The following is a 22,168-nucleotide window of genomic DNA, read 5'->3' as shown; positions in this document are numbered from 1 at the left end:
AGTGACTCCCTCCCCACATCCAGCCCACCGCCCGGGTGTTGGTGATTTTCCTTAGAAACTTCTGCATCTCAGCCTCTCCACTGCCCTGTCAAACCCTCAGCATCCATCAGCGGGATCCCAGCAGTAGCTTCCTATCCCGTGGCGGCCGATTCTCTAAGTGACAGCTCTGTGCCTGTCCCACGCCAGCTGATAAGCCCAGGGGTCACGGGTAGTCTCCTTGCTGGGCACTTGGCTGATCCCGACAGGAGCTTCCTTTCCAGCCCCGTCTCACCCACGCAGTGTGTCTGTTCCGTGTGGTTCCCACAACACTGCCTGCTCAGTCAGACTCCTACCCTGGTCTCCACTGTTGTCCCCTTTCCTGGCTGGCCAACTCCTACCCATTTTCAAGACCCAACCCAAACCCACGTCTGCTACCTAAGATAATCCACATTCCAGGAGTGATGCCCCAAATCCACCCAACCTCCCACTCACCTGGAAGAAATTCTGAGGCACAACAGCCCCCAATCACAGACAAGGAGGAAGAACTGAAAGACACTCCAGAAGCCAAGGTAGGTTGTTGCAATTTTTCTTTTTTAATTCTCACAGTGAAATCCACTTGGGAGGCAGGCCCGGGTATTCAGCTGCCATAGACAGTGTGGAGTGATCACCCCGGTGGGAGCCAAGAAGCCAAGACTGGGCTGGAGAACTGGGATGGGGGAAGTGAAGGGGGCGGTGGGAGCAGTAGGGCCAGGAGAGGAGGAAGGCTGGAGCTTTGGATAGCCACTCCCATAGAAGGTGAGGGCTTCTCTCTGCCACCTTCCTGCTGAGGGTCAGGGGGAAGCCCCACTTTTGGCCACAATCCCTTCCCCAGATCAAAAGGAAGAGACGGAAGAGAGCAAACAAAGGCCACGGAGCATAAGAAGGGGATCGAGAATGAGTTAACAGGTAAAATAATCAGGGACACCACCTCCTCTCCCCAGCTCACTGTTCATATTTGTGATGGGAACAATTTGATAAGATATAAAAACTTCGAGTTTTCTAGGCCCTGGTGGGGTGGGGAGAGGAAACGGAATCCCGGAGTCCAGAAATCAACACCTAAAATCCAGAGGCAGGAGCCAAGCTGTAAGGGGCAGGGAGGGAAGGCAGAGCGCCCCACAGGAAACTAGATCACCTGCTCCATGGGCCTCATCTGGATGTCTCCAATCTGTTGGAAGGCACAAGGCTTAAGGCAGCCAGGACGTTCTCCCCACCCCCTCAGGCCTCCCTGCTGTCCTCCTCTGAGATGGCGAGGCTCTTCCAGGGTGGGGGCAGTCAAGACCAGACTCACCTGGACGTGTGGAGGGGTGCTAAGGACATAGAGGACAGCCTCGGCCACATCCTCAGGCTTGAGACACTGGAAAGCACCGGAGCAAAGGGGTAATGTGAAAGCAGAAGGGACCTCCCACCCCTGACATCCTTTCCAGCGTGTTCACCCCCAACCCAGCCCTCTGGGAGGGATGACAGGCTGGCTAGAAGGGTGTGCTCTGAAGGCCAGGGTTCCCTCTGCCTTTATGGAGGGAGTGAGTGGCTCATCCGTCCCAGACAGAGGGCCCACCTTTATGCGTTCATAGGTAGCAGCTGCCTTCTCAGGGTCCTTGTCGTGGAGTTTGAAGGCGAACTGTGTCTCCACCACTTCTGGAGAGATGCATTGCACCAACAGAGAGGACCTGCTCAGAGGCCAAGCCGAGCCCCACCTCCATCCAGTCAGAAGCCAGGCCTTGGGGAGGGCAGGATGGAGACAGCCGGGCCCCCTCCTTCCCCAAGATGGCTACCCGATGTCCAGCAGCCACCTTGTCCTCCCCAAGCTGTGATGATCACAGTGACACCTGCCACCCACAGACCCCATATCAGGTTAAGGGTTTTACGACAGTATCCCTTAAAACATCATAGCCAGGTAGGGGTCATTGTCTCCATTTTACGAGTGAGAAGGCTGAGGCTTGGAGGGGCTGAGTGAGCTGCCCAGGGTCCTGTGGCCTTCGAGGAAAGAGCTCAGAGTCTGGGTTGCCAGCCATGCTTTCCCATGCCCCTTACTCTCCTCCCTCAGTCTCCCCCACTGTGTTCCCTTCCGGTCAGCCCCCGCCGCGCTCATAGGCAAGGACTGGGCAGGGTCATGCAAGCAGCAGCACAGCACTGTGCCCCTCACAGTCCAAGCAGTGCACCCCAACAGCATGCATGCAGGGTGGGGAGGGCCTGCGCCCACCCTGTCCCCAGCAGGGCTGGGCCGTGCCCTCACCGTGGCTCGGATGTGGGTCTGGGCCTCCCGAAGCTCTTGCCTCAGTCCCTCTGTCAGCGCGGTGACGGCATACTTGGTAGCACTATAGAAATGGATCACGGAGTGGGGTGACACTTGGTGACCATACATGCTGGGTGGAGGGAGAGAAGAGAGTGAAGCCGCTGATGGCAACCAAGGCCCCTGCTGCTGCGTCAGGCAGCCCCGCCACTGGGATGCCACACGGAAGCCTGCCCGGGACTCCCGCTGGAGGCCACCCTGGGGGCCCGCTATGGTAGCTTCTGGGGTGCCAGCCGCTCTTGCCAGCCCTGTGCTCCCTGGAAGGCCAGCGAGGGGCCAGCACTCGATATACCCTATTCTGTCCCTTCCCGTAACTGTGCCATTTGGCTGTTAACCAGGTATTCAGTCCCTACTTTACCACCCATGAAACTGACACCCAAAGAGGTCAGATGAGCTGCAGCAGATCAGCTGGCTCAGTGGCTGAGTGGTGATCTGAGCATTAGCCCTTGGCCACCTGCCTCACCTGTTGATGTTAATGATATGCCCGTCATCCACCTTGCGCTCCTTCATGGACTGGTAGGCCTCCTGGGCGCAGATGCTGAGGCCCAGCACGTTCACCTGCAGGCCAGGGAGGGCAATGGGGCATCTCCAGCATCTCCATCTCAATTGGGCCCATCTGAGCAGGTAATAGAGCCGCAGAGCACCTCCCGCCCAGGGGAGTGGCATTCCAGAACAGTGTCCAGGGCCTATCAGAGACCACCAATGGCTCCAGGGTACCTTTCTCCCCCTAAAGCCACCAGCCCCAGCTGACCGCAGTGCAGCTCCTCTCCCAAGGTGACCTTCTCTCCCTCCAGTTTCTGTAAACAGGAATGGAAACCCCCAAACCCATGCACGACCCCAGAAACCTCCCTGTCTTGGCTGTCTCCTCTGCAAACAGTAGAATATCTGCCTTAGAGAACCAGCTCCTTTTCCTCCCCAAACGCCCTACTCTTCTCTGGGTCTATGTCCCTGGCCCTGCTCTCTTTAAAAAGCCTACAATCCTTCCTAAGATCCTGTAAAAATCTCTGTCCTTAGGCACAGACCCTAGGCTCTCCCCACCCTACTGAGGACCCTCTCTGCTCCCTTCCTGTCCCCTCCCCTGCGACTCCAGCAAGAGAAGACCTGACCTTCCTTCCTTTTGCACCTTCCTTTACCCTCTGTTCCATCTCAAAACAGACTCGGCACAGAGGTTTTTTAGGGGTTGGGGTCCTTGGTCACAGGACGGCAAGGGGCCCCCCCAAGCATATGGGGGCTTTCTGTCTTCCATGGCTTCTGCCAGAAGTGACCCAAATCCCTACCCTTCATGAAACAAAGGCCTGAAGCTCCTGCCAAGTGTCCCCTCTCCCCCCATGAGGACAAGCTTTCAGCAGGTCCTCATGTCTCTCCTCCTGAGAAGGAACAAGACCAGCCAGGACATCAGGTAAGGTATCAGAGCCGGGCATTGGGACAGATCACTCCCAGCATGAACCTGCTTCACGAGAGGCTTTCAGCCCTGTTTCTGGGCCTCTGAGTAATGTATGTTTCTGCAGAGGACTCAACCATGAGGACACACAGAGTGGGAGAAACATGTTCCCTGGACCGGGGGTAGTGATTCTCTGAAGTCTGGTGGGGTGGGGGTAGAGATGTCTTGGAAGACAATCCTAACAGGTTTATATAATGTTGAAGCTGAAAGGGTCTTAAGGTTTTGATGTAAGTCTCTCATTTTACAGATGTGGAAGTTAAGGTCCAGGTTTAGAGACCTACTTCCTGCAGGTGAGGACCACAACTCAGATCTCTCAGAAGGCCTCATTTTCACAGCTCATTTTTTTAAAAAGATTTTATTTATTTATTTGACAGACAGAGATCACAAGTAGGCAGAGAGGCAGGCAGAGAAAGAGGAGAAAACAGGCTCCCCGCTGAGCAAAGAGCCCAACGCGGGGCTTGATCCCAGGACCCTGGCATCATGACCTGAATGGAAGGCAGAGGCTTTGACCCACTGAGCCACCCAGGTGTCCCTCATTTTCACTGCTCATTGTTCCAATTTTCATTGTTCATTTCCAGGCTGACGCACCTTTTAGATGCTAAATCAACTGCATGAAAAGATGTGTCCCCATGCACACACTGCTTTCAACTTCTCAGAATACTTTTTTACCCTAATATTGCCCCTTAATATTGTCTACAGGTTGAAAAACCCATGTCCTGAAAACTATGTTTGGTCCATACGAAATTTAAAAAAATTTTTTTTAAATAAATAAAAATAAATAATTATTTTCACTCCCAACATGTGCTGGAAGGTTTCATTCACTCAAAAAATATCTACTGAGTATCTACTGAATATCTATTATGGGCTGAGGCTACAAAACAGAGAATAAACCAGACAGAAATCCTTGCCCTAGGGCACCTGGGTGGCTCAGTTGGTTAGGTGTCTGCCTTCAGCTTGGGTTATGATCTCAGGATCCTGGGATCAAGCCCCACATCAGGCTCTCTGCTCAGCAGGGAGCCGGCTTCTCCCTCTCCCCCTGTCCTCCCTGCTCTGCTCATGCTCTTGCTCACTCGGTCTCTCTCAAATGAATAAATAAAAAATCTTTATTAAGGAAAAAATCCTCCCCTTTAGGAAGCTGAGGTTTTGGAAAATGGGAGGGGCAGGACGTCCTATAAAAACCCTAGGATCTGGTCCCACTAGCCCCACACCGCACTGCTGCGGCGATGCTGGACATCAGCAGCTACCCTTGTACTTGGCCATATGCTCCCCCATTTACTGCAGACTCCACCTGACCCACCTCACTCATTTACATATTTACCCAGCCCCAGGATAAATGGAGTTTGGGGCCCTAGATATTGATGGTATAGGTGTGTTCACCCCAATTAAACGCAACAGGACTGCAGCTCATAGAGGCCAGAAGCCATACAGTGACTGGCAGGGCTGGGCGAGAACCTCGTCTCCTATCTTTTGGCTCCTTTGCTTCCTGGAAGACCATGTTCCCAAGCACTTAGCATGGTACTGACACAAGAGGGCATCCAATAAACACTTCTCTTCCCTAAGCCTTTCTTCCAGTAGGAGGAAATCAGCCTGGACTTTAAAAACTGCTCCTTTAAGGGGCTCAAAGGGAAAAAGAACAGAAAAGATATGCTACTCCTCCACTCCCTCTGCCTTTGGTAGGGAAAGAAGCAAGATGGGGGAGTCAAGGTGCCCCAGGTAGGAACCTGAAACTCCCTCGCACTAGATACCACCCCTCCCGCCCCGAGTAGCCCTCTGGTTCACAGAGCCCCGGCTCCCATCCTACCCCCAGCTCCTCTCTCCAGGCCTGCAGCTCTTACATTGAACATGTCCTTCCAGCCACTGGTACTGCCTGAGAGCAGGGTGTCGGGCCGGGCCAAGCCAGCATTGTTGATGCAGATGTCCACACAACTGTGCTGAGAGCGGACGGCTGAGAACATGGAGAGGATGTCCTCCTCGCTGGATAGGTCACATCTGTGGGGGATCAAAGTCCCAGGATAGCCTGCACTCTTACATTCAGCAGCCAGCTCCTATGAAACCCAACAGGGGGCTAACTGCGGTGAGCTGCTCACTCCATCTTCCCGTCCAAGACAACCTTCCTCTGCTGTCACCACTCAGACAACTTGATCCTCTGGCAGCCACCTTCCAGCCACACAGATGTTGGAACTAATTGTCCTCTTTAAAGTCCCCCAGAGTGAGGGGCACCCAGGGGAGTTGAGATCGTCAATGGAGCAATATCCTGATAAACCGAGTTATTGGGGATTCTTTCCTCTCCATTCCCTCCTCTAGTTGCTCCCAGAAGGCCTAGGTCTGAGCTGTCCCCCTCCGTCCAGAGTGCAGCCTGTTGGCTTTCAAGCTGGGCCCAACTGCCAGTCTCCCCTAGCCCTACCTCTAGGAAAGGGGAGGAAGTTGAGACAGATCTTTTCCTCTGTCCCACATGGTACCATCCTCTACCCTAAAATTTGGGGGGATATAATGAGGCAAGTCAGGTGGCAGGTGACCTTGAGCAGCCCAAGTGTATCAACAGGGACCTCAGCACACTGAGGAGCCGAGAGACAGACTAGAGGAAGCAGAGCCACTAGGAGGTGGCTGTGAGGGATGGGGTCATTCAGAAGCAGGAAGAAACCAAGCTATGTGGCCTTGGAGGCCAGTGGCTGGGTGCCTGAGCCTCGTGAAGGTGACTGTACCTGTGTGGGAAGAAGAGAGTTGGGGGTAGGAGGTGCTGTAGAGGAAGGGCAGCTGGGCCAACTGCCCTGGCCTCGAACCCCTTCCTCCCCAAATCGAGATGGGAATAAAGGGCTGGATCAGGTGACCTAGAGATTCTTTTCTGCTTTCACTTTGCTAGAGTTCAAAAGGTATGGTCCTCTGGGACTAGAAGGCTCCCTTGACCCCCCTTTCACCTACTCACAGTCACCTCAGGAGATAGGGCTTCTCTCTGTCGGAGGCCAGAACTCAAACTCTGTTTCAGTATCCATCAATAAAAGCAAACTAAGGAAGCCTGGGATTCTCCCTTCCCCTGGCATACAACTTCTCCCTCCCGTCTCCGGACTCAAATCCCCACAGGAAAGCCAAATTGGAGGGCCTGGGGACATAGTGCTCCCTGTCACTGCCTTCTCATTGTCCCACCTGCCCTCATTTATCCTCAGAAATGACCCGAATCCATGTCTATCCCCTCACAGCACAGGCATGTCCCCCTCATTAAAGGAGTCACCCTGAGGCTGGTGAGCAGCCTGGGATCCCCTTGGAGATTAGCCCCCCCCACCCCCCTTCCAGGCTAGTTTGGAGTGGGGGAGGAGGAAGAGAAGGCAGCAGGGCTTTAGAATTAAGGAATCCAGCAGTCTAAGTCCTGGTCTGCTCATCTAGGCTCCAAGGCAGGGCCTGGGCCCTGAGATCCTCATATTAAGAGAAAGGGAGGGGTAGAGTAGGGCAGTGGTATGGCTGAGTGACCTTGGGACTATCTAGGCAGCTAGCTATAAAGTGTACCTTTGGTCAGCAGCAGGGGAGGAGACAGTCCTCCTTCCAGTACACCTTCTCCCTCTGTCCCCACCCAAGGCCTCCTTCCGCAGGGACTCTGAGCAATGGTGAAGGTAGTGCTCACTCCCACACCTTCAGCTAAGCACTGACCCAAACCCAGAGAGTGAGTCCTGCTAGGAACAAATCTAAAGATGACCCTGATGGAAATTTCTCATCTTCTTCCTTCCGGTAACAACATGGCCAACTTGATTTCATTTTTCTCTGAGCTCTTGTCACTCACATCTTGGGGCTCCTAACCCCAGGTTAAGAGAAAAACCAGGAGTTCCAGTTCCACACTACTTTGTCCCCTCACGGCTCACATATTCCTTGCCCTATTTCACCTACTCAGTCCCACCTAGGACAGTGAAATTGGAGAAAAGTCTATCTGTAAATATCCCCCTGAGTAAGGGTTAATCCTCAAATTTGGGGGTGAGGAGAGGGCAAGTCTCTTCGGAGAAGCTCCATTCCCACCCCATCCCCACCCTCAGTCCTGGGTAAAAAAAAAAAAAAAAAAAAAGAGCCACTTTGCTCTACTTTGTGGGTCAGGTCTGGGGACTAGAGGAAACAACCAGTAGCCAATTTAGCCCCTGCGACCAGAGAGCTTCCTTTCCTTCTCCTTGGCTTCCCGTTTCCTCAGCCTACCGGAGCAGGCAGATAGGGAGAAAGATGCCAGGTATTCAGAGATTTGGTACACGGGAGTAGAGGCTGTTAGGAGTAGGTAGGGGCTCCTTAAAAGACGGGACTTTCTAAATAAATGGGAAGGGAGAGGCCTGTCCTACTAGGTATCCCTCCCTCCCACTCTGATCCCGTTGCAAATGGCCTTGGGGTGGTGGGCAAGGAAAGACCCCCGCTCAGACCCTACCGCGACGGAAACGACGCCTCCCAGAACGACCCTCTCCCCGGCGGGGACTTACCTCGATGTTGCCCATGGTGCGGGCACAGCCCACTACCTTCAGTCCCTGCTGGACCAGGGCCCGGGCCACAGCCGCGCCGATGCCCCCCGAAGCTCCCGTCACCAATGCCAGCCGGTCCCGCCACCGCTCCATGCCAGCCGTGGCGGTGGCCCCGAGCCGTGCGCCCACCTCGCTCCGCGAGCCGGACATTTGGATCGCGGAGCCTCCGCCACGGGTCCCAGGGGCTCGGCCGCTCTTCGATCACCGCCGAGGTAGCTACAGCAGCCGCTCTACCTCGCTCCGAGCCGCGCCCGAACCCGCCTCCATTCCGCTGGGCCCGGGGCTGGGGCTCCACCCTCCGCTCTCCCGCGACCCGCCACATCCAGCCGGTGACGTCCGCGGCCTGGCCAACCCCGCCCCCAGCCTGGAGTTAAGTGGGAAGCCACGTCTCCCGCGGCGCCCGGCGGCGCGGGAAGGTCCCGGGACCTTAAGGTCTTGCTTCCCATAGGGGCAGAAAAACCGAGGTTTTAGCCGGGGCTTGCTCCAGGCCCCAGGCCGCACACTTAAGGTGACTCCAGCGCCCCCGGTGGCTGATGGGAAGGGTTCAGCCCAGGAAAGGAGGAATGTCTACGCTATCACAGCCCAGGTACGTTCAGAGACTCTCAACCCTACCTGATCCCTCGCCGTTGCCAGAATGAGAACGCAAAGTTAATAGTGGAAATACTCCCAAGTACACGTTTACTGGCCTACTGTCTCCAACTGTCCTAGGCGCTCCCACTCCCAGTGAAATAAATGATCACTATGTATACCAGAGATTAAGGCAATAGCTAATATTTATTGAGCACTGTGTAATGGGCATTTATGAACAATTTAAATATATTAGCAAATATACACAGCAGCCCTATGAGATACTAATTAGTTTTTATTTTATAAATGACTATACGAGACAGAAAAGGGTGAAGCATGGACTTTAAACTGTCCAGTCCTAGGCCAGGGAATGCGCTCCTCCTAATCTGCCTTCATTTCATTCTCCCCTTTGTCTCTTCTTGGGCTATTGGTTGTGCTCAGAGGGTGTTCACTTTGCTCTCTAACTACTGAGGATGTTCCATCAAAGCTCTGGAAACTGCCTTCCTTACCTCTGCATTCTTAATATAGCCATCCTTCCAAAGAAAAAACACCTCTGCCTAAGGAATCCTGCCACTGCAAGCAATAGTATAAGCAGTAAATGTGGCTGGTTTATTCATTCACCAAGTACTCATGTGCTTGGCCCAAGAATAAAGATTAAGATAAAATAAAACCAGCCCTTGCTTTCAGCAATCTCAAGAGAAAACTAGACTGCAAAGATGGCGGAGAGAGGTTTGGGCTTGGACCCTGGGGCTGTGGGAGATCCTTAGTCATTTTTTCTGGATTCCCGGATGAAAGTGAAGAAGTCAGAGAGTCTCATATTACTTCAGCCCCACCCCTACACAACACTTAGATTTGAAATGGCAACCAAGGGGGTGTATCAAAGAAATGCCACCATCTATAAAAATTAAATCTAAGTTTTTGCTGTTGCCCACCTGAAATCTGATTAAATGGTAGAGAGCCCATAAAATTGACTCCAACCCCACTGCACAGAGAGGTACTGTGCCACTCTTTGCCTGCTACCCACCAAGTATTATCAACATGCAGACACAAAGCTCTAAGCACATGTGTTTACTGAACTAGGGACTCAACCATTTTTTTTAAATGGCAGCCAAATGCTAGTCCTGGGGGAATTTCTCTCCTTCATTACACACAGACAGCTGTGGAAGCAGTAAACTGTAAAGCCATAGTGACTTTATTGTTGGAAACCAGAAAAGGAGCATGCACTTACACACTGCAATGTGGTTAGCTCTGGGTGCAGCCTTCTAGTCCCATGTCTACACGCTACAGTAATTCCTTCTCAGGCAACCCTTGGTGGAAATTCTGCCAAGTTCTGTTTCCATTCTTCTAGTTCAATATGAATCTCTGAATTTAAGGTGCTTTATGTTAGGTATCAGGGAATTTTTAATAATAGCAATTAATGTCATGAGAAAGATGCTTATTTAAAGCTATCGCAGCAAATTTATTCTTTCAAAACACAAGACTGAAAACTGCTTTTTTGGCTGTCAACTCTGGTCAAGGGAAGAATTTTGTCCTCAACAATCTGTATCTCTATCCTCATTAGCAGTTCATCTGATATAAACAGTGGCCAAGTACCGAGTTCAAAAGTGGCAAATATTAAAATACTGCCACACATTAAGTAGAAACATGTACACCAATTTTTACTATGCGTATTAATAAATATTCTTTATTTTAAATTTTGCACATTGCGCTTTAACATTACATCCAAACATTTCTCAAGTGGATGTCTACTTTGTAAAACCATATATTCAGCTCATTGTCATTTCTGTACAGAAGTATAAGTACAACATTACTTTTTGCCACTAAGTTGCTTTAGTAAGTCTCACAGGAAGAGAAACATTTAATGAAGAGAGATGGCTTAAATCATATGGCAGGCCTGCGCAGCCACGCAACTAAAGACACAAGCCTGAAGAAAGAACAAACTAATGAGGTTACCTCCACCGTCTCCCAAAACAAGAAAGAATCACATTGATTTAAGATAAAATTTTGCCATAAGTCACTAAATTAAGAGTTTTTTGAAAGAGAAGGCGCAGTAGTCATCTTGAGTGTTTCATTGAAAGACAGAGCTATTTTATTTATTTAATTTGCTCCAGCCGTTGTCAACCAGCCACTACAAATGGGCCTCTTGTGATCATTTAAGCGGCAGTATTTATTAAATTTCTCCTTCAGATGCTGTCGGTATTGTTCTCTATTGCTGTAGAAAGACTGGTTATTAGCCATAAATGACTGTATTTCATCTTGTGAGATAAAGATTTCCTCATCTGAAGTACATTCAGACTCATCCTGCAAATTAAAGCAGTAGTTAAGATCATGACTTATTTTAGGAATGCCAAATACTATGCTGATGGAGGACAGCTAAAAATTAAGGCAGTCTAGCCTTTTAATTTCAATTTAGTCACATAAAGTCTCTGATTGGATTGTTTACAGAACAAGCATCATGTCATTCTGTCTTAGAAAGTACTAATAAGAATAAAATCCAACTCAACTCAGTTTGAAACTCTGGATCTATAATTTGTCCTGGAACACCTATGAGCCTGACAGACTACCGACATGTCTTTGTCTTAAAAAATGACTGACTAGGGGCACCTGGGTGGCCCAGTGGGTTAAAGCCTCTGCCTTCGGCTCGCGTCATTATCCCAGGGCATCCTGGGATTGAACCCTGCATTGGGCTCTCCATTCAGCAGGGAGCCTGCTCCCCCCACCCCATCTACTTGTGATCTCCATCAAATAAATAAATAAAATCCTTAAAAAAAAAATTACTAACTAGAGATGGTTACAACTAGTTACTAAATTTTAAATAACCAGACTGATCTGGTTTTTAACCATCTGGTCCTATGTTGAAACTTTTATCTCTACAAATTAAGTAAAATATAACCTTTTTAAAACTTATGAAATTTAACCACCATGTAAAAACAAACAAACAAAAAAACCCTGTTCTATAGAATCTGGTTCCATTAGGAGCCGAACTACTATACTGAAGACATAACACCCTTCTCTTTTCTTCCCCTCCTCCAAGCTCCACACTATGTACTGGGTTGCTCATAATCAGGCATAATTCATCTGAAGTATCAAGATGTGAAGTCTGTATAAAAGATTTTCCAAGTTCAGTTATGCCTTTATCCTATATAAACTGAAAGGAAGTAACCTAGAAGAGTGGGCTCTAGTTCAGATTCTACATATTTTCCTGGTCTGGAAGGCAGGCCATAATAAACTGACACTCAGAAAGGCAGTTTGCTTACAAATAACTTTCTCCAAGGAGGCAGATTCCTGGACATGATGCTAACTCTATTCCCCTCTCTCAACTATTCTCTCCTATCTTCAGAGACAAAAGAGGACAAGAAAATGTGCTCTAGAGCAGTTGCATAACTCGTTGAGGGGAAGAGCAGAAATGAAGTCACACACACACAAAAAAAAAACCCAAAAGACTGCCCTTAATTTCTTAAAAGCTCCCCCACCCAGTCCCAACTTCAAATTCTCAAATATTGCGCCCTCCTCTTCTGCACCCCATGAGCAGTTATTCACAGTTAAGATATCCTTACTTACAAGGAGTTCAACTAAGCTCTTGGCACCTTTTCCGGAATCAGGACCAAATGACGGTTCTGTGGATTCTGCAAACTGTGGTACGTTTTTCCTATGCTCAAACCAAGGCAGTGGCTGCCCACCCTTTTCAGAACTGCAACAGCTTTCAGGATGTGCATCTTTGGTCTTGTCTCGGTGAAACACTGTGTGCACGGTATTTCCTGAGGTCTCTCGATTACCTGGATCTGTAATACAGCTTCCAAGCTTTTGGATCTGGAACCACAGCAAAGGATGTCTCAGGTAAAAAGAGAGGAAATTACAGCAATTACTCTTTAAATAAAGGGGGAAAGGGGCGCCTGGGTGGCTCAGTGGGATAAGCCTCTGCCTTCAGCTCAGGTCATGATCCCAGGGCCCTGGGATCAAGTCCCACATTGGGCTCTCTGCTCAGCAGGGAGCCTGCTCCCCAACTCCTCTGCCTGCCTTTCTGCCTACTTGTGATCTGTCAAATAAATAAAATCTTAAAAATAAATAAATAAATAAGGCGGGGGGAAGGTGCATTAACTAATAGTGTGTTAACTTTTTAGAAGGAATGGGGAGTAACAGCAGCAGGTGGCATTCAGTAGGTGCTTACTACATACCAGATGCTATGCTATCCCATTAATACCATCTATCTCATTTCATCTTCTCGGAACTTAATCTGATAGGGACTGTCTTTCCTTACAGATGGGACAACTAACATCCAGCAAACTGCTCAAGATTACAGAGCTAACTCATTTAAAAGCATTACAAAAAATGGGGTGTCTGGCTGGCTCTTTTGGTTAATTGTCTGCCTTCAGCTCAGGTCTTTGTCCTGGAGATCTGCGATCAGGCCCCTCATCATGCTCCCTGCTTTGCGGGGAACCTGCTTCTCCCTCTCCCTCTGCCCCTCACTTGTGCTCTTGCTCTCTCTCATTCATACATACATACAAGTATTATGAAAAGAATGAACTGGATTTATGACTCAAATGGATTGCTGGTCAAATGACCACATCAGACACACATGCATACAAAACTCACAAGATGAGCAACTGATGGGAACTGCAATCTTTTTTTTTTTTTTAGTATTTTATTTATTTATTAGAGAGAGAAATCACAAGTAGGCAGAACAGCAGACAGAGAGAGGGGGAAGCAGGCTCCCTGCTGAGCAGAGAGCCAGATGTAGGGCTCAATCCCAGGACCCTGAGATCATCACCTGAGCCGGAGGCAAAGGCTTAACTCACTGAGCCACCCAGGCACCCTGGGAATTGCATTCTAAAGGTACTCATTCTCAAATAATAATAAATACCAGCAACTAAGCTTCAGACTTGCCACTCCAAGGAAAATCGGTTGCTCTCCTCTCAACAGCAAAGGTTTAAGAATTTTAACTTACATGTTCATCACATTTCAACATCTTGCTTTTCTTTTTCTTTTTTTTATTTTTTCCTTTGGTGTTGTTCTCTTCAGAATTTGCCCAACATTCAACACAACTATCACCATCATCCTCTTTGTCTTCACAGTGATGAACACAAGAGTCGTCACCTGTAGAAATCCATAATCTCTTATTCATGTGCTTTAATCAGCCATGTAGTAGAAATAATTGGGAAGCTCATCTGAACCTACCGTGTTCATCATGATTACAAATGCCTTCAGTGCAGGCAACATCCGAACCCTCCCGAGAACCTGTTTCACTCCCTTCCATGCTAGATGAATATCCACAATCACTACCATTACAGTGTGGTGATAAGCCTGCGAATCAATCAGTTCAGAGTTACAATTAAGATACCAATAAACACATTACACAAAGAGTGAACCAACTGGAAACTACAGAAAAATTTCAAAATTGATGGCTTACTGAAAACAGAGAGTGAATTAAGTAACAAAAACATGATTAGGAGCTTACAGTTTTTTGTTTTCATCAGAAAATAACTGACTGAGCCATCCAGGCACTCCAAGAAAAAGGAAATATTAAGTGTCTAAGTTACAGGATCTCTAAAACTTTTTTTTTCTCTAAAACTTCTTATATCTATTTTATTTTTCAAGTTTTGCTTTGTTTGTTTGTTTGTTTGTTTTTTAAAGTAATCTCTATCCCCAACGTAGGGCTTGAACTCATGAGCCCAAGACCAAGAGTTGTATGTTTTACCGACTGAGCCAGCCAGGTGTCCCATTTACATTTGAAAAAAAGAAAAAAGAAAGAAAGAATACTGGGGTAGGGGGAAACCTGGGTGGCTCAGTTGGTTAAGCATCTGCCTTTGGCTCAGGTCATGATCCTGGGGTCCTAGGATTGAGCCCCACATTGCGATCTCTGCCCAGCACGGAGTCTGCTTCTCCTCTCTGTCAAATAAAATCTTAAAAAACAAAAAACTGTAGAGGCCCCTGGGTGGCTCAGTTGGTTGAGTGCCTGACTCTTGATCTCAGCTTAGGTCTGGATCTCAGGGTCTTGAGTTCAAGCCCCATGTTGGAGCTCCACGCTGGGCGTGGAATCTACATAAAAAAGAAAAAAGAGGCATTGTACAGTCACTTGAGCATCAGACTCTTAGTTTTCTCTCTCGACATGATCTCAGAGTCAACATGATCTCAGAGTCAGAATTGTGTGATCAAGTCCCACATAAGGCTCCACTCTCGCACGTAGTCTGCTGGATATTCTCTCCCCCCCCACCCCACTCACTCGTGCTCTAAAATAAAAAAATAAAAATCTTAAAAAGAAAAAAACAAAACTGTATCTGGTTACCTTTCTTTATTTTAGGGGACCCCAAGAGATTGCCGCTGCTAGGACAGGTACAGGATGTATTTTCATTGGTAACAATGACTTCTACACAACCATTACCATCTTCAGTGCTGCCACAGGCTTTGCAGCTGTTTTCTATGAAGTCTGTTTCCTTTAAGGATCAATATTAAGAGATAGTAAAAAATCTTACCTTCATAATGGATACATTTTAATTTCCTTAACATCAACCAATTAGACAGGAGCTAGGAGGTTAACAATTGAAAAAATTATTCTCATGAAAAAAATCACTAAACCACTAATAAAGAGTATGAAACAACTAAAAGCAAATTAAGAGTTAATGGTATCAGGAAAGTCTAGGAAAGTAGTTCTCAAAGTGCAGTCTGCTGATTCCCTAGGTCAAAACTATTTTCATCCAGATATAAGATGTGACTTGCTATTTTCCACTGTATTGACACACTGATGGCACAAAAGCAATGGTGGGGAAAAGTTGCTAGTACTTAGCACAAATAAAAGCAGTAGCAATCAAAGTGTACTAATGATTACTATATTCCTTACTTGACAAAGCACGCTTAGGAAATCAATAAGTGGATACTCAATAATGTCTTTGATGAAGACATTAAAATATTTTTATTAAGTATCAATTCATGAGTATATACCTTTTTAATAGTGTATGTGACAAAGAGGAAGTATGCTTTAATTAAAGCACTCTTGCTGCATACCAAAGTACAATGGTCTTCTCAAGGAAGAGCAGTTGAGCAACTGTTCAAGTTATGAACTAAACCAGGTGTTTTTTTTATCCTGGAACATCAATTCTGCTTCAAACAATGAGAGACAAACTGTGGTTATTCAGACTTAGACACTTAAAAAGACATTTTCTCAAAAAATGAAGTCAGCCCATCACCTCAAGGAAAACAATGGACCGTATTTGTGGTCAGTGATTAAAAATTCAAACTTTCAAATCACGATCAGAATTTTGAAAACTTATATAAATAAGCACAATAAGCTTGAAGTGTCCCACTACTTAAAGATCTTTCTAATGAGATCAGTAGTGCTTTTAACATGATTATGTGATATTATGTAAAGAAATATCAGTACCTGGCAAGATCTGCGTAACTCAGTATATCTATATCTTTCAAATGACCAATTTCATGCATGAGTAAAAGATCTATTCAAAATGCAAGACTGACTAATGGACTTTAACTTAACTATGTTATGAAAAGGTCACTGATAGGTGCCAGGTTCTGTATCATAACTAATCTTTAAGACACTACCTCTTGTTGAGTTGTAATGCTAAAGAAGAACAGCCACAACTATCTGAAAAAGTTTATATTAAAATATTCCTCCCTTTTCTGAGACCAGACTTTCTTCATATGCTTCAACCAAGCAACATATGGAAACAGACTAAATGCAGAAGCAGATCTGAGAATCCATCTAATTCCTTTTAAACCAAATATTAAAAAGATCTGCAAAAATATAAAATAATGCCACTCTTCTCACTTCCTTTTTTGGGGGGAGTGGGGGTGGGACATTTAAAAAAAATATTATTCATGTTAACATAATAGAAGGGCTTATTTTTAAAAATAATTTTAAATTTCTCCATTTTAATTTCTAATACAGTGAATTTTGGTTAAGTATAATCCATATAAACAAAAAGCACATTGGGCCCTGTAATTTTTAAGAATTCAAAGGGGTCCTGAGACCAAAAAGAACTGCTCTAGGTCATGCATGGAGTTAATTTCCCCATTTGATCTAACAACACACTAAGATCGGGTACAAAGATAACTACTGAATATTATAAAAAGAATACATGACATTAAAAATTTTGGCTTTTACCAATTATAGTAGGAAAAAAGCCAATATACAAGTTGCAGCTCGTCACATTCTGGAAAAGCATGGTAAAAATGCCAAAATCTAGCAAAAAGCAATACTACATAATAATGAGTCAAAATTATGGAATATTACCTTCTCTTGGCTTACTTCCTTTTCATCTGCTGCTTGTAAGGGAGTAGGAATATCACATACACATTTATTTTTTCGTCTATTCTTCCGTTTTTGGCGTTTCTTTTCTTGCTTGAGTTCTCTTACTCGTTCCTCCTCTGAAAATTCTTCACAAAGTTGTTCTAATCGGCTAATACCCTGTACTTTTTCCACAGTCATCTATTAAAAAACAAAATTGAGAATAAATATTGTTCAGAACTTCCTGTATTTTCCATGGAAATTCTCATTTGCTAATTCGATTTTTTGAACTCAGGGTTTTAACTCATGACCCTGAGTGAGAAGACCTTAGCTGAAATCACGAGTCAGACCTTCAACTGACCAAGCCACCCAGATGCCCCTCACTTGCTAATTTTAAATGATACCACACACAGACAGGTAATTCATGTTGCAATTTTACAGGGCATCCCCACAAAGAATCTTCAATTTTAATACTTTAAATGACGATATCTTAAAATCCATAGCAAGTGAATATACCATGAATCCCAACAGGAAAGGCAGACTTACACACACTCTTATTCCAAACTGGCAATATTCTAGTTTCAAATTCCAAAATTTTTAACACAGCAGAGTAAATATTCATTTCTTCACACAATGAGAAGACTATTTAACCTGATTAGATGATCTAGTTTCTGAAGTCACAAACATACAGAAAGAAAAGGAAACAGGAATGTGTTCACCAAGAACCAGTACAAATCTCCTCAGACTCCCCAGAACAATGTTTAAAGCTCATGGATGTGCTTCTGAAAAAAGGGTTTATAGCTTTCATAGTATTCTCAAAAGGGATCTGTGACCCAGTTAGGGTTAAGAACATGCCCTAGAATGTAACAAAATGTTCACTAGCCAATATTTTATGTGCTGACAGTGTAGAACTCCCCCCTCAAAAAAGTTACCAAATCATAAGCACTAAACCCAATACCAGCAATATAAAGAAGCTACTGGACATCGGCAGGCAAGCTGAGACTCATTAAAAGTTTCTAATTTTGGGGGCGCCTGGGTGGCTCAGTGGGTTGGGGCCTCTGCCTTCAGCTCGGGTTGTGATCCCAGGGTCCTGGGATCGAGCCCCGCATCGGGCTCTCTGCTCAGCAGGGAGCCTGCTTCCTCCTCTCCCTCTGCCTGCCTCTCTTCCTACTTGTGATCTCTGTCTGTCAAATAAATAAATAAAATCTGTAAAAAAAAAAAAAAAAGTTTCTAATTTTGTTGCTTATTTTGGGGTTGCTTTTTTAACTTTCCATTAGATATATTTGATAGCAACATCTTGCTAAATAATCATAAACTTCAGTTTTCTACTCTGAAAGTCTAAAAACCAAAGCTGGCAGAATAAGAGGACTGAAAAACAAAGAAAAATCCACAAACCTCTTCTAAATTCCAATTCCCCTCCCTGAACGCCTTCAGATACATGACACTATGACTGGATCACAGGCCTCTGAGGTAAAATCAGACTGGCAGCTTAATATTAACATTCAGTCTAATAATGTGACTAAGCAATCTTAGACACTGAAGCAGCCCACTGTTTTTACCTCAAAACTCTTGCGTAAAGCATCAACACCAAGATAGAAAAGCATCTGCCATGTTTGCTCCTCTGCTCGTAGTTTTTGCCAGATTCGATGCAGTCTTTCATAAAGATGAATTCCCAAGCAGGTCAGAACTTCCTCTTGAGCTATATCTATTGTCTTAGCATGCCTTTCTCTTCGCCTGTAAAGGAGAATAAATCATACATAATAATTCCTAATACCCTTTACTGAAACACTAAGAGACAGATAAACTTCAAGTTCAGGTTTTAAAACACAATTTGCATATGTAATAAGCCAGTTATACATTCAAATTCAATATACATATAAACATAGAAGCACACATGTATATAACCAATAAGAAATACACATGCAAGCAGAATCAGTCCTAATATTGCTAAAAATAAGATAATTCAGGAACTGGCCCTGAAGAGAGATTATTTTGTGGCACAGAGAAGTTATATATGTGTCCAGCTCACAGGTAGGCATGACAGCTCCTTTCACCTTCCAATTTTAACAAATGCCTACTTGCTTTGTTTCTTTTTTTTTGAGGGGGAATGGAGAAATGCCAACGTGATTCAATCATGGACAAAAGCCCTCCAGGCTAGTCTTCAGTAGAAGTGTTCACGGAATTTCAGTTGTAAGTCTTCATGTTCTAAATGGCTAGCAGAAAGTAGGCACTCAAATGAGAGCTGATACACAAAACACAAAGGAAAATGGATTCAATTTATTCTAGAACACCTTTCTCGGATATTATTTTCATGACAAAGCCAGAGATAAAATTTTAGGTTCTTATACAATTCAGTAATAATATACACAGTTCATGAATTACACTCAATAAAGTATTTAACCCCTTGCCGCAAAGACCTTTCTTCCTATGCAAAAACCATCATTATGAACAAAATTTAAACATGGAAATGCATGGATGGAGAGGGTAAATCCCTTCTAATCATTTTCTGATGAAAATGATAATCTATAATAATGAAAGCAAAAAAAAAAAAGCCTATCTACTTCAAGCAACAAGGAGCAGAGGACTGAAATGTACACCACACAACACTTTCTCCCTATTTTTACTCAGTCAAATGCATACTTTAAAGAAAGCAGAATCTTCAAAGGCACACTTTAATTTATACATATATCATATGTACTGAGGCAAAAGGTGATGGAAATAAACTTTCAGTAATAAAATGAAGCAAAGCGCTAGATAGCCCATTCTAGCAAATTACATACTCATACCCTCCTGCGAACTCTGGCTCAGCACGACCCAAGAGATGTGCAATGAAGTCTGTTTCACAGCAAACGTGTATGTGCCGTTCATGTGGACAGCACCGCAAGCCTTCATAAAGTGCAGCACAGTAGCCCTTCTCTTTGCTGCAATCAAGTTCACCAATAAGGATGTTGTATGCTCGGAGGACTTTATTTTTGCAATCAGTGCAAAACCTGTTGAAAAGAAAAACTTCAAAATTAAGAACTAGCTGCATAATTATTTCATGAAACTCGTTAACAGTGTACTAGACAATGACACTCCCCTACCATGTGGAGCATTAAAAAAAAAAATCCTCCAGACACACATTTAAAACATACACATATAAGAGAAATACAAATTTAGGGATTACAGTATAGCTAGATCTCCATTTGCAAATAAATGATTCTTAAATGAGACAGACACATGAAAACAAGAAGCCACAAACAAGTGACTCAAGAATCCCACTCCTTTCAACCTCTAAAAACAGTTGTGCCACCTTCATTCCGTAAACCTGAATCCAAATGTTGCTACGACATTTTAATATCTTACTAGTTAAACATAAGAAAGAGGGTAGGGGCAAGAAAGTGGCACATGTAGTTTTAGTTTACTAGTAATTCCCAAAAGTCAAATTTCTTTTAAAAAAACGCATGTTTCTCAATATATAATCATAATATTGATAACATATACATAGATTTTAAATTTTTTTTTAAGATTTTATTTATTTATTTGACAGAGAGAGATCACAACTAGGCAGAGAGGCAGACAGAGAGAGGAGAAAGCAGGCTCCCCACTGAGCAGAGAGTCCGATGCGGGACTCGACCCCAGGACCCTGAGATCATGACCTGAGCCGAAGGCAGCGGCTTAACCCCTGAGCCACCCAAGCGCCCGATAACATATACATAGAAATGTAGTCTAAATTTCAGTTACAAAAGTGTAGAAGAGAAAAAAAAGAATGTGAACATAGAGGATGATGACATTTTATTTTAGAAACCAAATATTATTCAATCAGAAAGAAAAACAGAACCTTGTTTCTTTAGCTTTGATTTCCTGAAACAAGAAAGAACTTAAGTCTGATAAAAAAAAGATAAAATTAATAACTGCATCTCTGAGAAGATCAGCTGTGGCGGAATGAGGAAATTTTAATCTCTTTATATTCATTCATCTCCCTAGCTGGCCTCTTCTGTTACAATGGCTTCAGCCAACAGGTATACCTCTTACCTCTACAGCTCTTGTTCAAGTCTTCTGCCCTTGCCTGAGGGCTAAACCCATACTGTAAAATGGGAGACATCACAGATGTATAATAGGTAACATGTTTTAACTTCCTCTCCAAAACCAAGGGCAACATGAATGTTCCCTTACAAAACTATTAAGAACATCACCATTCATACAGTCACCCAGGAAGAAAACCTCAGTTAACCTCCAACTTCTTCTTAGGTCCTCTTTTAGGGTGGAGCCAACTGGTATCAATTTTTTCTTACATCTTTCTTACATCTCTTACAGGTCTTCTTTCCAATTCCCCCTAGACAATTTACCCTGATCCTGAACACATACCATACGGACAATGGACTACCGTGAACATAACAGATTATGTCCCTACTTCAAAGTCTTGTTTCTTCTGCTTCCTCCCCACCCCTTTCCGCATCCTTTTCCATCTGCCTAAATCATGTCCATCTTTAAAGATGCCTTCTGCAATTCCCATAACTAGAATTCAGCCTTCCTCTATCTTCCTATATTTGCAATTTACACTTCTTACTTTATTTACCCTTATACTGCCACATATTAGTTGATTCACACATTTGTTTCTTGAAATGAATACATGTTAATATAGAGTCCCTAAGCCCAATTAGTAAACACAAGCAATAATGCTGACAAGTTAAATCACTGATGCACTAATGCTTCAAAAAACACAGAATATGCAAAAATTAACACAAAATGGACTAAAGACCTAAAGAGTAAAACATGAAACTACAAAACTCCCAGAAGAAAACACTGGAAGAAAAATTTCATGCACTGAATAGGTGATGATTTCCTAATCTTCAGGAAAATGTAAATCAAAACCACTGGATACTACTTTATATACATTTAGCATAGCCACTATTAAAAAAAAAATAGAAAACAACATGTGCTGGCAAAGATGTAGAGAGACTGGAACCCTTGATACTGGTGTTGCTGAAACTGTAAAATAGTGCTGCCAATAATGGCAAAGAGTATGGCATTTCCTAAAAAAATTTAAAAACAGAACTATCGTTATGATCCAGCAATCCCATTTTTAGGTATATATCCTAAAGAACTGAAAACAGGATCTCAAAAAGATATCCGCACACTCACGTTCATTGCAG

At 44.8% G+C, this 22,168-nt stretch overlaps 2 protein-coding genes across 10 annotated transcripts in view; both read right to left on the bottom strand.

The window, feature by feature from the left end:
* Positions 1–549: 549 nt before the first annotated feature.
* Positions 550–10,299, bottom strand: DHRS11 (dehydrogenase/reductase 11). 5 transcript variants are annotated; one of them, XR_001178601.2, is made up of 7 exons: positions 8,192–10,299; positions 5,585–5,794; positions 2,772–2,866; positions 2,252–2,381; positions 1,574–1,685; positions 1,307–1,372; positions 550–1,183 (listed from the first exon to the last, which is right to left on the bottom strand). XR_001178601.2 is itself a non-coding variant. In XM_045070306.1 (7 exons), the coding sequence occupies exons 1-7, from the start codon at positions 8,378–8,380 to the stop codon at positions 1,142–1,144; spliced, it is 825 nt and encodes a 274-aa protein (XP_044926241.1). In that variant the 5' UTR covers positions 8,381–10,299; the 3' UTR covers positions 550–1,141. The 5 variants fall into 5 exon arrangements, 2 of the variants coding, with proteins under 2 accessions (XP_044926241.1, XP_044926240.1); XR_001178602.2 differs by having other exon boundaries at positions 1,574–1,653; XM_045070306.1 differs by having other exon boundaries at positions 1,574–1,666.
* A 153-nt stretch (positions 10,300–10,452) lies between these two features.
* GGNBP2 (gametogenetin binding protein 2) overlaps positions 10,453–22,168 on the bottom strand; it is a 31,454-nt gene continuing 19,738 nt past the window's right edge. For 3 of the 5 annotated variants that reach the window (XM_004747225.3, XM_004747228.3, XM_045070304.1), the window contains 8 exons: positions 19,814–20,023; positions 18,593–18,767; positions 17,040–17,234; positions 15,081–15,228; positions 13,973–14,098; positions 13,743–13,891; positions 12,359–12,607; positions 10,453–11,098 (listed from right to left, as the gene is read on the bottom strand). In XM_004747225.3, coding sequence (XP_004747282.1) covers positions 10,895–11,098; positions 12,359–12,607; positions 13,743–13,891; positions 13,973–14,098; positions 15,081–15,228; positions 17,040–17,234; positions 18,593–18,767; positions 19,814–20,023 — 1,456 coding nt within the window. In that variant the 3' untranslated portion in view covers positions 10,453–10,894. The remainder of the gene's footprint in view (positions 11,099–12,358; positions 12,608–13,742; positions 13,892–13,972; positions 14,099–15,080; positions 15,229–17,039; positions 17,235–18,592; positions 18,768–19,813; positions 20,024–22,168) is intronic. The other 2 variants (XM_004747226.3, XM_004747229.3) reach the window with 1 other exon arrangement.

Source organism: Mustela putorius, unplaced genomic scaffold (assembly GCF_011764305.1).
Source record: "Mustela putorius furo isolate JIRA1106 unplaced genomic scaffold, ASM1176430v1.1 tig00003962_pilon_pilon_pilon, whole genome shotgun sequence".
In the NCBI taxonomy this organism is placed as follows: domain Eukaryota; kingdom Metazoa; phylum Chordata; class Mammalia; order Carnivora; family Mustelidae; genus Mustela; species Mustela putorius.
The sequence above is the reverse complement of the archived record's forward strand: the minus strand, read 5'-3'. Positions and strand labels throughout refer to the sequence as shown.